This window comes from Brassica rapa, chromosome A02 (assembly GCF_000309985.2).
Source record: "Brassica rapa cultivar Chiifu-401-42 chromosome A02, CAAS_Brap_v3.01, whole genome shotgun sequence".
Lineage (NCBI taxonomy): Eukaryota > Viridiplantae > Streptophyta > Magnoliopsida > Brassicales > Brassicaceae > Brassica > Brassica rapa.
The window spans coordinates 27103625-27119443 of record NC_024796.2 but is presented as its reverse complement, the minus strand read 5'-3'; the positions used below and the strand labels follow the sequence as shown (position 1 = coordinate 27119443).

The following is a 15819-nucleotide window of genomic DNA, read 5'->3' as shown; positions in this document are numbered from 1 at the left end:
TCGGAATTTTCCGAGGAACTCCATTCCCTCGGAGTTTCGAAAAAATTTATTTTTTAAAAAAATTTATTTTTTTTTAAAATTAAAATTTTTTAAATTTAAATTCAAAAATTTAAAACTAAAATTAAAATTGAATAAAACATAAAATAAAACATAGTAGATAATATTCAAAGTTAAATAAAACATTCCGAGTTTTTGGTAAAAAACAAAAAAAACTACGGGTCTTGAATGTTCGGGAAGACCTCGTTCGGGTACATCCTCTTCATCATCTCCATCATCTGCTCGTTGAGCCTCTTCTGGGTCTCATAGCCCGCCTGTTGAGCTGCCATCTGGGTCTCCAACGCAGATATCCGATCATCCTTGTCCTTCAGCTGAGCCGTAAGAACTTTGGGATCAACATATGGCGGTGGTGCAGAAGAAGGAGCAGCCGACCGGGAGCGACGACCCAAACCGACCAAACGTCCCTTTATCTTTGGAACCGACTGAAATATAAATAACCAAATTTAGATAATATAAATTGATGATAAAATAAAAATCAAGAAATAATTAAATTGAACTTTAAAAAAAAAAAACTTACCGATTCAACGATTTCGTTGATTCGAACCCGGGACAAGTTGGTCGAGGCCGTCGAATCGTCATCATCGGTTTGAAGCTGAGACACTTCGTCATACACCTGAGTTTGGACCAGGTCGACCACGTCCCTCACAAGACCATCATCAATCTGGCCGGTCTTCTTGTTGGTATACGCCCTTTTCATAAGGGCGAGATCATCAACCGGGCCGCCCTCATTTTCTTCTGCCTTGAAAAAAAATAAATTAAACAAACATTAGAAATTTAAAAAAAAGCACAAAAATTAAAATTCTGAAACTTAAATAATTGAAGAAAAAGCGGTTGAACTTACCATGCGATCCGCCAGAGTGGCAATAGATTGAGCACCCAAGTTATGCTTGTAGATGCCCTTTCCTTTACGGTCGCTCCTGCGGTTGTTGGAGTTGGTGGAAGAAGTTTCTTTCGTCCCTTCTTTATCCCAATGCGCACACAACTCCTTCCAGACAGTGTCGTTCATCGACTTTGGGACCTTTTAATTTTTTTAAAAAAAAGTTTAATAATTTAAAAAATAGTTTAATAAATTGAAAATTGTTAATAAATTAAAAACTACCTTGTTTACTTTCCACTTCTTCTTCCACTCGTACATCTGCTTCCCATAGTTGTCCATAACTTTATGGACAAAATGGTGATAGATAGAGAGCGTATCATCGGAATTCCAGTTGAATTCTTGCTGAAATAGTTTAAAATAGTTTTTAAACACAAAAATATAAATAGTTTAATAATTACAAAAAAAGTTTTAATAAATAAAAAATAGTTTAATAAATATAGAAAATAGTTTAATAATTTCAAAAATAAGTTTTAATAAATAAAAAATAGTTTAATAATTAAAAAAATAGTTTTAAAAATTAAAAAAATAGTTTTAATAATATTTAAATATCTAATAAATATAAAAAATAGTTTAATAATTACAAAAAATAGTTTTAATAATATTTAAAATGTCTAATAAATATAGAAAATAGTTTAATAATTACAAAAAAATAGTTTTAATAAATAAAAAATATAAGTTAAAAATTTGAATACTTACCGCAAACTGACGAAACCACAGATGCTGCTTCTCGACAGGGAAGTGAGTGAAAGTCGGATGTCCCCTGTCGAGGGCCGAGTACATCATACGGTTGATCCTTGCGCTGATCCCGTTCCCGGATCGGTTGAACCTAATAAAAAAAACAAATTATTAATAAAAAAAACAGTTTAAATAAAAAATAGTTAAAAAAATAAAAGTTAAATTACCATGTTTGACCATGTCCATGTGGATACTCAGTGAGATAGGGAAGATGGTCACGACCGGGCTGTCGAACCAACTCCGCAACACTCATCACTCCCGGAGGACCCGGAGGAGCAGGAGCGGGTGTAGCAGCGGGAGCGGGAGCAGCAGGAGCGGGTAATGGAGAGGGGGATGTATGGTAGGAGCTGTGGGGCGAAACGGAATCCTGAACATGGCTGGACGAACCCCGAGACTGGCTCCCCATACCACCCCGGCTACGACGCTGTCGAGGCCGGATCTGATCATCATGAGACCTGTAAATTAAAAAAAAATAGTTTTAATTAAAAATAGTTTTTAATCACAAAAATATAAATAGTTTAATAATTAACAAAAAAAGTTTTAATAAATAAAAAATAGTTTAAAAATTAAAAAATAGTTTTAAAAAACCCCAAAAACAGTTTAAAAATTAAAAAAATAGTTTTAATAAACCCCAAAAACAGTTTAAAAATTAAAAAAATAGTTTTAATAAACCCCAAAAACAGTTTAAAAATTACAAAAAATAGTTTTAAAAATATTTAAAATGTTTAATAATTACAAAAAATAGTTTTAAAAATATTTAAAATGTTTAATAATTACAAAAAATAGTTTTAAAAATATTTAAAATGTTTAATAAATATATAAATGATTTTATAATGCAAAAAATAGATTTTATATACAAAAACGTTTTGAATATATATATATATATATAATTATAAAATCGATTTTTATAACCACAAAATCAATAAAAACCAAAAAAAAATCCAAATCAAGTGAAATACATAATCAAACTCGATTTTACACAATCCTACCATTCAACCTAACAAAAATCTATAAATCTCATTCCAAAATCATCAAATCTACTTAAACACCATACAAATCTACCCTAAGAGAGTGGGATAGGGTTCATACATGATGCAAGGACTGAAATTGAGGAGGATTGGGGCGGATTCACCGGAAATCGTCGAGAGAAACGGGAGGAAACGGCGGAAATCGGGAGAGAGAAGAGAGAGTGCGGCGGAGAGAAATGGGGAAGAAAGGAAGTAAATATCCATCCACCAAATTCTCTCTGCTTCATTTCTTCTAGTTCGTCCTCTGTGGCGTATCTATATTCGAACCGCTTTTTGCCATGAAAATCCTTTCATATTGAAGAACATCTTCGCAGTTGGTGAGTAAATATGTTTGCAAATGACTGCGCTCCTGATCAGTAAGTCGACGGTCCTTTGGTTTTCTGCTAAGTCGTCCAACGTCTGTGAAAATGTCTGGAACCTTCCAATGATATGTTGCCCGTTCGCCTATATCATCATGCCGAGCAGGTCTTCTGTTTTTGGTCTGAACTTCTGCTGGAAAGTAGTACTCGGCAAAGTTTGAAGTTTCTTCATTGATCATATGTGCGACTATAGAACCTTCCACCCTACTTAAATTTTTCACTATCTTCTTCAAATGGAACATATACCGCTCATACAGATACATCCATCTATACTGCACAGGACCACCAAGTTCCAATTCTCTTACCAGGTGAATAACAAGATGCTCCATAACATCAAAAAATGAAGGAGAAAATATCTTCTCAAGGTTGCACTGAATCACGGCTATCTTAGTCTTCAAATTTTCAATACCTTCAAGAGTCACTGATCTCGTGCATAAATCGCGGAAGAAACCACTTATCCCTGCAATTGCTTCATGAACATTTCGTGGTAATAGTTCCTTGAAGGCAAACGGAAGGAGGCGCTGCATCATTACATGGCAATTGTGGCTTTTCAAGCCAGTAAACTTTCCTTCCTTTCTGTCGATACAGTTACGCAAATTAGATGCGTAACCGTCTGGAAATTCCACATCGTTTGAAATCCAATCAAAGAACGCATCCTTTCCCGCTGCATCAAGTCGGTATATGGGAAAAGGAGCCCTACCACTCTCATCAACATGAAGTTCTGAACGAGCACATATATCGACTAAATCCAGTCTTGACTTCAAATTATCCTTTGTTTTACCTTGAACATTAAGGATCGTGTTCATGAGATTGTCAAAAAAGTTCTTCTCAATATGCATGACATCTAAATTATGCCTTAGTAGATGATCCTCCCAGTATGGCAGATCCCAAAAAATACTTTTTTTGTGCCAGTTATGTAGGTTTCCAACACCATCTACCGGAAAATGCTCATGTCCACCGACGTCTGGCGTCCTTTCTGTACCAAAATCTCTAAGTTGTGTCTTCAAATCTTTCCCACGAATTTCCGGAGGTGGACTGTCAAACACCCTCTTGTTCTTCGTAAACAAATTCCTACTTTTACGATATGGATGATCTGGTGGTAGAAATCTCCTGTGACAGTCAAACCAACACGTTTTCCTTCCGTGTTTTAGTTGGAAAGCATCAGTGTTATCTTGACAATATGGACATGATAGCCTTCCATGCGTTGTCCATCCAGATAACATACCATATGCTGGAAAATCACTTATTGTCCACATTAGTACTGCCCGCATTTGAAAGTTTTCTTTATACGAAACATCGTATGTTTCAGCACCTTGAGCCCATAGTTGTTGCAACTCATATATTAGTGGCTGAAGAAACACATCAAGTGATCTCTTAGGATGCTCTGGTCCGGGAACGAGAATCGAGAGAAACAAAAACTCTCGTCGCAAGCACAAGTTTGGGGGTAGGTTGTATGGTGTAAGAATGACTGGCCATAGAGAATACTGTCTTCCACTCTTGCCAAACGGGCTGAAACCATCAGTACATAATCCAAGGTAGACATTTCTTCTCTCATACGCAAAGTCGGGATACTTTGATTGGAAATACTTCCACGCTTTTGCATCTGAAGGATGTCTGATCTCACCATCTGTTGAATGCTCCGCATGCCATCTCATTGGTTGCGCTGTGCGTTCAGACAGATACAGCCTCTGCAACCTTTCCGTCAAAGGCAAATACCACATCCTTTTATATGGTACTGGAACTCTTCCACTCGTATCTTTATAACGAGGCTTCCCACAAAATTTGCATGAAACCCGCTGTTCATCCGCCCTCCAATAAATCATGCAGTTGTCTCTGCATACATCTATTACCTGATACGATAAACCAAGACCAGCTACGAGTTTCTGAACCTCGTAGTATGAGCCAGGAGCTACATTATCTTCGGGTAGAATACCTTTTACATAATCAGCAATCGCATCCACACAGTCTTCAGCCAAATTATAATCCGTCTTAATGCCCATCAATCTTGTAGCAGATGATAAAGCTGAATGACCATCTCTGCAACCTTCGTACAATGGTTGCTTTCCAGCATCCAACATATCATAAAATCTCCTAGCTTCGGCATTGGGTAAATCTTCCCCTCTAAAATGATCATTTACCATCTGCTCAGTACCTACACCGTAATCTACATCCATTCTAATTGGATCTTCTAATCTAACCGCTGGCTGAGGTTCGCTAGTACTACCATGTTCATAATCAGTTTCTCCATGATGATACCAAATTTTGTAACTTCGTGTAAACCCACTCAAATATAGATGAGTCCAAACATCCCATTGTTTAATAACTTTTTTATTTTTACAATTAGAGCAAGGACATCTTAACATACCTGTTTTTGCTTCCGGTTGTCGGTGAACTAACCCCATGAATTCGGTTATACCTTGTTGGTATTCTTCCGTAAGCAATCTCGTGTTCGGATCCAAATGAGGTCGATCGATCCAAGAACGAAAATAATTTGAAGAAGACATGTTTTTTATGAATCAAATTCGTGTGTAAAGAAAGTGAGAGGGAGGATGAAGATATGGAGTGAATGAAGAGGAAGAGGGGTGCTTGTATTTATAGTTGAAATCCTGCCGATAGTCCGAGGAAATTCCGACGGAATTCCGATGCAAACGGCTAGTTCGTCGGAATTTCCTCGGAATTTTTAAAATCCCCCAACGGCTCTCCAACGGCTCTCTAACGTCTATAATATTTCTTCGGAATTCATCGGTTTTTTCCGAGGAATACTAGTTTCCTCGGTATTCCGTCGGAATATTCCGACGAGATGAATTTTCCTCGGAATTCTGTCGGTATATTTCGAGGAAATTCCGAGGAAGCCAAATTTTGTGTTTCCTCAGAATTTCCTCGGAAATTCCTCGGTATATTCCGAGGAATTTATTTTCCGTCGGAACGTCCGTCAGAATACTGCTGTTTTCTTGTAGTGTTTGAGAATATCTTTGTGTAACGTGAGTATATATATATGTACGTGACATGAGTACTCAATAAACATACAGTTCAATCTATACATTCTCTCTTAGTTTACAGTGAATCGATCGCCTACGACGACCCGATCTCTCGGTCTGACGAGCTCGAACCAGCCTTCAGTCCTTCGATCCGAGCTGGACGAATCGACCGATGGACATGAGCCGGTCTGCTCGATGTGGTGCTCTCGGCCTAAGCCTCACCTCATGAGCCTCCAATCGATAGATGGAGATGTGATGGCGTCGAGAAAAGAAGACGCAGACACGACGGCGCTCCGTTGGTCGCAGTTACGGAGACGACACAGCGGCGAGAAGATCTGACAATTCTGTAAAGGTGCGGCGACGGTCACGGCGAGAAGCTTGAGTCACATACTCACGGAGGTGAAGAAGAAGATGATGAAACATAAAGACATTTTTACAAGTCGCTGCGTTTTCATTAAAACAAGAGTCAAAATCACTGATGACTAAGGAAGCGCCTTTGTAGCTCGGAGACAACAAAGCTTCAAGGCGAAAAACAAAGATGGAGGTTCAAGACACAATGATGGAAGTGAAAGATCTTACATGGATAAGAAAAAGTTCAAGTGCTACAGGTGTGGAAAGCTTGGGCATTTCAAAAGGGATTGTCGAGTCAAGTTGAAGGAAACAAATATGGTGGAGTCAAAAACTCATATTGAAGACGAAGAATGGGGGAAATGTTTCATAGTGGAGGCTACACATCCAGATACACCCACAACTAAGAACTTGAGAAATGACTGGATCGTAGATTCCGGTTGTAGCCATCATATTACCGAAGACGAGAAGTTATTTTCTAGTCTTCAACGTCATGACGGGAAATAAGCCATTATTACCGCTGATAATTCAATCCATTGAGTTGAGAAGGAAGGGACTGTTGTCACTAAAGGAGAGGATGAAAAGCCGATCACCTTCAAGAATGTGTACCATGTCCCTATAGTAAAGAAGAATCTTCTTTCGGTGGTGAATGCGGTCGATTCATGTAAATATGCTCTATTTGGCCCAAAAGACGTTAAGTTCTTAAGGAATATTAAAGAATTAAAGGCAGATGTTGTTCACACTAGAGCACGCGTCAAAGATTTATATGTTTTATCGGCCTCACACGCCTATGTGGAGAAGATGAGTATGAATGACAATGCTTCCATCTGGCATGCAAGACTTGGCCATATAAATATGACCAAGCTTAAGGTTATGGTGAATAAAAACTTGGTTCATGGGCTTCCAAAGTTGAAGATTCAAGATGGAGGAAAAATTTGTGAAGGTTGTCAATATGGAAAGTCACATAGACTTACATTTGATCATTCAGCTTCAAGATGCAGCAGTCCATTGGAGAAGGTCCATAGTGATTTGATGGGTCCAACAAGAACATCTTCTTATTCCGGGTTTCGCTACATGTTGTTGTTCGTAGATGATTTCTCACGGTACACTTGGGTATACTTTGTGAAGGAAAAATCAGAAGTGTTTCAAAGATTCCAAGAATTCAAGGTTACCGTGGAAGGAGAGTTTGGTCGGAAGCTGAAGACTCTAAGGACGGATAATGGAGGAGAATTCATGTCAAAGGAGTTTCTCTCTTTTTGCCAAAAGAATGGTATTAAGAGAGAATATACGTGTCCGTATACACCTCAACAAAATGGAGTAGCAGAAAGAAAAATTAGATATCTAACCGAGACGTGCAAAAGTTGACTACATGATAAGAATTTGCCAAAGGCTTTATGGGCAGAAGGCATGAGATGCGCAGCCTATGTCATCAACCAGATGCCACTCAGTCCAAACAACATGAAGTCGCCTTACGAGATGATTCACGGGAAGAAGCCGACGGTGAAGCATCTCAGGATATATGGATCAGTCTGCTCCATCCATGTGTTCGACTCCCAAAGAACAAAGTTGGAAGCAAAGGCAAAGAAGTGCATCTTTGTCGGTTACGATGAAAAACAAAAGGGCTGGATGTGTATGGATCCAGAGACACATAAATACACAGTGTCTTGTGATGTTGTCTTTGACCAAGTTTTATCCTACTATGGACCACATCAAGTCTTAGATGAGCAAGATGGGTTCCTCTAAGAATGATGAACAAATTATTCAAATTCCAAATGATAATGAAAGCTTTGAGAAGGAGGCTCAAGGTGAAAGGGGGAAGCGTTGACCAAGATGAAGAAGAGGAGCATGATCATAGTTCTGTCGCCAATCAATGACCAAAATGGAACATTGTCAAACCTGCTCGGTTCAGAGATGAAAGGTTCGTCACCACTTACTCTTGTTACTTTGCAGCTCCTCTAGATGAAGATGAACAATCATCTTATGAAGAAGCAGAAGGAGTTGAGGAATAGATGACCGCAATGAAGGAGAAGATTAATGCTCTCATGAAAAATGAAACTTGGAATTTGGTTCTGAAACCCAAGGATGCTCAGCCTGTTTCTTGTAAATGGATGTATCGACTAAAGCGAAAAGCAGATGGGAGCATTGATAGATACAAAGCAAGGTTGGTTGCTCGAGGGTTCTCTCAGAAGTACAGAGAAGATTATGATGAGACCTTCAGTCCAGTAGCAAAGATGACTACGATACGCTCACTCTTATCTTTAGCTGCAAGCTTTGGATGGAAATTATGGCAGTTAGATGTGAAGAATGCTTTTCTATATGGTGAGCTTGATAAAGAAATATTTATGAAGCAACCACCTGGTTTTGAATCACAAGAGTATCCTAACCATGTGTGCAAGCTAAAGAAGGCCTTGTACGGGTTAAAACAAGCTCCACGAGCTTAGTATGGAAAGCTTGCTCAATTCCTTCAGTTTTGCGGTTATATTGCATCAAGTGCTGATCCACGCCTATTCTTCAAAAGAAGTGGAAGAGCTCATGTAGTAGTTCTCCTCTACGTGGATGATATGATCATTACTGGAAATGATGATGCTGAAATTGCTCGTCTACAAGAGGATATGTCGGTGAGGTTTGAGATGAAGAAGTTAGGCGAGCTGAATCACTTTCTTGGTCTAGAGGCCGAGAGGGTAAAGGATGGAATATTCATCGGCCAACAAGGTTATGCAAAAAGGATTGTTGACAGGTTTGGAGTACACCAAGGAAATGTACGTTCTACTCCACTAGATACTAACATAAGGCTCAAACGCGATGAAGGATCCTTGTTAGCCAATCCTCGGCCTTATTGCTCTCTTGTTGGAAGTCTTCTATACTTAACCATTACAATACCAGATATTGCCTTTGCGATTGGTCTTGTAAGCCGGTTCATGCAGGAACCAAGGAAGCCACATCTAGATGCGGCAAAGAAGATACATAAGTATGTGAAGAGAACTCTTGGCATGGGACTGATGTACAAGTATAATGCCAAGGTTTCTCTTCATGGTTTCACAGATACTGACTTTGGTGGAGATTTAGATGATCGAAAATCAACTTTGGGTTTTGTGTTCTTATGTGGAGACACAAGCATTTCATGGTGCAGTAAGAAGCAAGCAACGGTGTCGTTGTCTACTACCGAAGAAGAGTATAAAGCTTCAACACTCGCAGCCCAAGAATGTATATGGCTTCGAAGACTCTTTGAAGACATGTTCGAGCCAATCAATAAATCGATTACCATCTATGGAGATAATCAAAGTGCTATCAGGCTGGCCAATAATCTAGTGTTCCATGGAAGAACGAAACACACTGAATTGGAACATCATTTCATAAGAGAGAAGGTGCTTGATGGAACAATTGAAGCATTGGAGGTTCGAAGCGAGGACAACATTGCTGATATCTTCACCAAGTCGTTACCTAAAGGTCAGTTTGAGATACTCCGCTCCAAGCTCGGAATGGTGGACAAAATCAAGTTTAAGGGGGAGTATTGAAGTTAAACTTGATTTTTGGCTATGCTTAATTATGGGCCAATAAACTCTTATTGGACTAAACCCAAAATTAAACTCAAGTTCTAGAATCTTCTAGAATTATCATCACCTCCTCAAGAAGAAAAAATCTAGATATTGTAGTAGAAAAATCTAGAGAATATGAAAAAAAAAATCTAGGAAGTAAGGAGGTTATAGTAGAATAATCTAGATATTTGTAAGATAGTTTAGAAGGCTATAAATACCTCTTCGTCCTTTCATTTGTAACAACACAAGAAGTTGAACAAGTGTAATAATAAGAAAATTTCATAAAGAAAGAAAGAGTGTTCTACTCGAAGTTCTCTAAATCTTTTTGAGAATTCTTCCATATTATTCTTCATACTTAGAAATTCTCTTGGTTCTTTCGGGTTCTCGGGTATTACGGTCTTGGGCTAGTGTTAAGCACTATCAAGGGTGGTTTCTTTACATCACATTACCTAGCGTCTATAATCGACATGGTGATCTGGTTCACTGTGCAAGATTCACGGTCTCGCTGTTTACTCCAAGTCGAATAATTTCCTATGACGCAATAACCTGGCGGTTTAGGTTGAGGAATATCTGCTGCTTCGCTTTCCAGCATGAAAACAACTGCCGACATAATTGGTCTATCATCTGGACGGGCTTGAACACACAAGAGGCCAATTTGTAAACACCTTTGGATATCACGTGGCCTGAACGTTGGTGATGAAGAATCTATGATGACCGTGTCTACAATCTCTAGACCTTGACCTTCTTTCCAATTCCTCCACACCTGGTGCATAAACGTTTAATCTATTCTTAAGTGATATCTTCAGATATTTTGAGTGTGCGTGCAACACAATCAAGTTAAAGAGGTTTCAAGCTTACACAATCGAGAAGATTGTTGTCACGGCCCAAGTTGTTGAATCCTTTATTCCTCTTGCCACTTATAATTTCAAGAAGCAAGACTCCAAAACTGAAGACATCTGACTTCATAGAGAATATCCCTTCCATAGCGTATTCTGGGGACATGTAGCCGCTGCGTAGAAAATATAGCTATCAGGTTTTAAACTGTGTTTGGGTAGCTCTTAATTGCTTCAAAAATGTGATGATGTTTTTTTTTTTAACTACTTACTAAGTTCCGACCACCTTCCTTGTGTTAGCTTCCGTCTCATCTCGTCCAAAGATCCTAGCCATTCCGAAGTCCGAAATTTTTGGAGTCATATCTTTGTCAAGCAAGATGTTGCTTGCTTTCAAATCCCTATGGATGATTCGAATGGATGAATCTCGGTGAAGATAGAGAATTCCTCGAGCAATACCATTGATGATATCAAATCTCATTTGCCAATTTAGCATACTGCTTCTGGTTAAACCTACACATCGTACGTTAACAACATAAACTTATTAATGTATTGACTCTTGTGGAGACTTGAGGCACTAACCAAAGAGATGAGAATCGAGGCTTAGATTCTCCAAGTACTCGTAGATCAAGATCTTCTCTCCCTCATCAACGCAACATCCAAGAAGCCGTACAAGGTTTATGTGCTGAAGCCTTGCAATTAGCCTGACTTCATTCATGAATTCATTGGTACCTTGAGCTGACATTTCTGATAGTCTCTTCACCGCAATTTCTTGCCCGTCAAGTAACCTTCCCTGGTTACACATATTACATCAATAAAATTAGAAACAATGATCGTGACAAAAAAAAAAAAAATTAGAAACAATGACTTAAGCATTTGATTTCAAATAAAACTTTGTAGCATGTTTACAGATATCTTTATTTTATATGGTGTCAAGGTTTTTTTACAGCTTTCCAAAAAAGTCTAAGTTAACTGTTTTCTAGCAGAAATTTAGAAAAGGCACCAAGAAGCTACAGAATGAGAAATTTAGCTATTTGTATGTAAATTGTGGTAAAAAAATTACAAAAAAAAATATCATAAAATAAAATATGACTAAAAATATTCACAATTATGCCACAAATATTTCTTGACAAAACAAAACTACAATAAAATAAGTGGCTAAAATAACAAAATAGGGATTAGCGGCTATAAATCTACCTTGTAAACAGCGCCGAAGCCACCTTCTCCAACTTTGTTACAGTTAGAAAAATGTTCGGTGGCTGTGAGAACAGCTTCAAACTCCATCAATGGAAGTTCCAAATCTTCTACCGCGTTCTCTTCAGACAAGTTTCTCCGGGATGGTATTTGTCTTGGTAATACCACCCCGATCATTAGACCTTGGTTTTGAACTTAACATTTGAACAGATAAAGGATTAGAAAATAAAATTAAAATTACTGGAAATTAAATAAAATATAAAAGTGAAGGTTATTACTGATTTACCTTATAGGTGTTTTTTTTTAAAAAGAGCCTTATTTACCTATAGGTTTTTTTTTTTTTGAAAGCTGGTTTGTTTACCTATAGGTGTTGCAGCTGGTTTTGCTTGCTTCTGTCTCCTTTTCCAAAAGCAGAACACGATAACACTCAGAATAAGCATTAAGCTGACTCCTACACTCCAACCTATTTTTTTTCCATTTCTGTCTCTCTCCTCGTCCGAGGAAAAAACTGCATATACAGAATTAGTAATCATAAATACTTTATAGAATTTATTTATACTCCTATTCATTTATTTAAATATATTTAGGTGACAATAGATATGTCAGTCTTATAAAGAAATTTTGATATCAATTGTTACCTAAATATATTGGTACCACAGGATATCCTGATGTATAAAGAAATAGAGCTAACCTGTATCAGCAGCAGCCAATTTGACATAGAGATCTTGACCACCGATGGAGTAAGTCCGGGTATCATTAAGCTGCCTGGTCCACATCACACAACCCGTTCCGCCATTTCGAACATCCGCAGCCGCGAACGAAGTACAGGTACAATCCCTAAGGCACCTCTCTTCACATTTCTTCAAGTTAATTCTCCGATCAAAACTAGCCATCTTGGTATCTGGAAGTTTCGTCTTCTTAAGCAATAAAAACCTATTTCCGCTGCAACTCAGCGGTGTCCTCCTCACACACCCTTCTGATCGTTCTCTCGCGCTCCACTGCCGCGGGTTCATGGGGTCGAACCCTTCCAAACAGTGACATGTATTGTTTAACTTACAATAAGCATTGGGTCCACAGATATTATAATAATCGCATTCTGCCGTTGGTAAAGCATCGAAATCCCTCCATCCAGATGATGGCGGGATCCACGTGGATAGATAGAGGGACCCATAGTAAACGATGGTAAATCTAGAGTAGATGCTTTGGTTGGCACTAAGGAACGTGTACGTGACCTCCTCACTGTTATCCGTGTAATTGTAATATAGTTCTTGATCCTTAGGCTTCGATATGCCACTAAACTCGATTCCATTCCACGGACCGCCCCGATACAGTTCAATATCGTTATACATCACAAAGAATTCGGGCAAGCCCCTTCGAGTGTCGAGTTCGTACGTGAAATACCCGCTTGAGGGATCATCAGAACTTCTCCATGATGTGAGGAACCTGCTGCGCCCTGTTTTGCGATGGTAACCTAGTTTCATCCCCGGAAGTAAAGTATCCGTCGGAAAATCGAAACTCTGCCACAAGAATCCACTTTTGTTGGAGTATCTCATTACAAAATTACCGTTGGGAAGAAGCTCTGCTACCACCGGAGAACTAACATTTCCTCTAGTAAGATTCGAGGACCACAAAACAGAGTGACCTAGCAGGACAAGATTGTTGCCAGAGATTTTGAGGGTTCCAATGGAATTGGACAGAGGGTTGTCTCGGTTGGCGACCCATGCGTAGGTTTTCTGATCAAAGACTTTTCTATACCATATTCCCAAATACCAACGCTGGAGCGCCGATGGTTTGAAGAAACCAAGCTCGAAGACTCCGCCGGGAGAAACAAGTGTTCTGTTGCTTGAGATTGTAAGAGATTCTGTGGACGACAAAGTGTTGACATCGACCGAAACGGTAGGATGATGAAATAGTAGAATCGAGACGAGCAATAACGACAAGGTGTAAGAATGGTGGCATGTGCTCTGTGCACCTTTCATCTTTCTTCTTCATCTTTTTTTTTTTTTTCCGTTTATGTTTGAACTTTTCTTGATGAAAGTAACTTGCATGTGTTCCTATTCATATATTAATCTTTAGTTACTTTCGCAAGAAAATTCAAACTTAACTAATTAATTATCATCACTAACCTACCAGACAAGCAAAAGGTTGTGTTTCCTTTTTCATGACTTTCTCACCCTTTCAATCAATCCATTTCCACAAACCTTACACAGTGAAACCTATATAAATTAATAATGTTGGGATTACACCAAAACTATAATCTTTTTATTAATTTATAGAGATATTAATTTATAGATATGCTAATTGAACAAAAACTCAATTTGGGACTACACAATTATATTATTTTATAAATTTTTAGTGTATATTAATTTATAGAGTATTAATTTAAAGAGGTTATATTGTATATCATTAGTCTACATTTTTCAAATTTACGTTTTATTAGTTCTCACGCTGCCAACATGTCATCTATGTTGTTCCGCAAGTATAGCATTCTTTCTTTTTTGAAACAGTCACAAAAATACTCTAAACCGTTTGGTGTTCTGCAAGTATGGCGTCCCTAAGAGCATCATACGATCCAGTAGAGTTTGTGGTTGCATCCGGATGCATGTGGATAAGTAAATGTAAAATATTTTAAAATTGAAATATCATAAATAAAAATTATAAACTATATTTATACTCACTAACAATATTATAAAAACTTTAAAACAAAAATATTCCCTATAATTTTTAAATATTACTATATATACATGTATACATTTATATAAATTATATTTCAGTGAGAAGAAGAAAAATGAGAGCAGCTGAAGAAGGGGAAGGACAAACTGCTCATGCATGCATGGTGCACTGGTAGCCTGGTAGGGCAATGAGTACGGAGTACCATTAGTTGGCTGTAAAGTATAACCTTCCATGTGTTACCGTTTGGTTGCTCTTGCAGGAAATGAACTTGGAGTTCTCATGTCAAACTTAAAGACATATGACCAAGTCATCACTAATGCTATAGTTAACTAACATATATGTGGTTGTAACGAATAAACTAGGAAACTTCACGGTTTTCTCTATACGTGTGTTTGTTTGTTGTATAAGAGATTCTAAATTTTTGGTGATTTCACCTTTCTAATTAGTAAAGATATTTATTCGACACAGTTGGAATTGAGATTTGCAACAAACTACTTAAGAACAAAGACCATGAGCATCATACAGCTCTTTTAAATACATTGAATCGATCGAAATAGCTTATTGTCCAGATAATTTTTGAGTTTCTTTGTTAAGCCTTGATCTTGATCTGTCTGAACAGAGACATGGATCTTAACATCATGGACACCATCAGTCTGTCCATGTCAAGCTTCCAAACAAGTGGCCACACGATAAATATTAAGGACATACAATCTCCCTATCAATCTAACTCTAAGCACACAGTCAAGCTATTAACTCTTTCTTGAAAAGGGAATTTCTCGAGAACTTGCAAGGCGTCTTTGATATTAGGCCTTCTCTGTGGCATTGGAGAAGCACATGCCTATTTTCAAACAGGCTAACACAGCTTCGTCTTTGCCCTCTAAGTCTCTAACTTTACTCACCTCTTATAGCCATATCTAATTCAAAGAGGATATTAATAGGCTTGAGAATATTACCATGCACGTGCTTCTTGTCGTGTAACTTTACTGACCTCATATGTAAGTTAGCGTACGTGTATGTAAGTAAACACAGCTTCTTCTTTGCTATTTTTTATAATTAAATTCTTGACTGTGCAGAAAAAATATTTGGTAACTAAATTATTTTCTGTGTAAATTGCACGTAATGTGATAACAAATGTACTAAAACTATGCTGACGTCGCTTCTGTCGTTTCTTACGTTTATAATCAACGTGAACCAACCATCATTA

At 38.0% G+C, this 15819-nt stretch overlaps 1 protein-coding gene across 1 annotated transcript; it reads right to left on the bottom strand.

Annotated features, from left to right (window-relative positions):
• Positions 1–10302: 10302 nt before the first annotated feature.
• On the bottom strand, positions 10303–13981 carry LOC103849804 (receptor-like serine/threonine-protein kinase SD1-8). Its single transcript, XM_009126537.3, has 7 exons — positions 12634–13981; positions 12304–12450; positions 11946–12136; positions 11331–11541; positions 11024–11261; positions 10777–10927; positions 10303–10681 (listed from the first exon to the last, which is right to left on the bottom strand). Exons 1-7 carry the CDS (start codon positions 13919–13921, stop codon positions 10364–10366), a joined length of 2544 nt encoding a protein of 847 aa, XP_009124785.2. The 5' UTR covers positions 13922–13981; the 3' UTR covers positions 10303–10363.
• Between the last annotated feature and the right edge of the window lie 1838 nt (positions 13982–15819).

What these genes read in the sequence shown, in the direction of transcription:
- LOC103849804 (XM_009126537.3), bottom strand. Translation starts at nt 13,921, where the DNA reads ATGAAAGGTGCACAGAGCACATGCCACCATTCTTACACCTTGTCGTTA. An exon ending in ATTGGCTGCTGCTGATACAG is followed by an intron (nt 12,451 to 12,633) that starts GTTAGCTCTATT and finishes CTGTATATGCAG; the next exon opens with TTTTTTCCTCGGACGAGGAG. An exon ending in CCTCGATTCTCATCTCTTTG is followed by an intron (nt 11,262 to 11,330) that starts GTTAGTGCCTCA and finishes TACGATGTGTAG; the next exon opens with GTTTAACCAGAAGCAGTATG.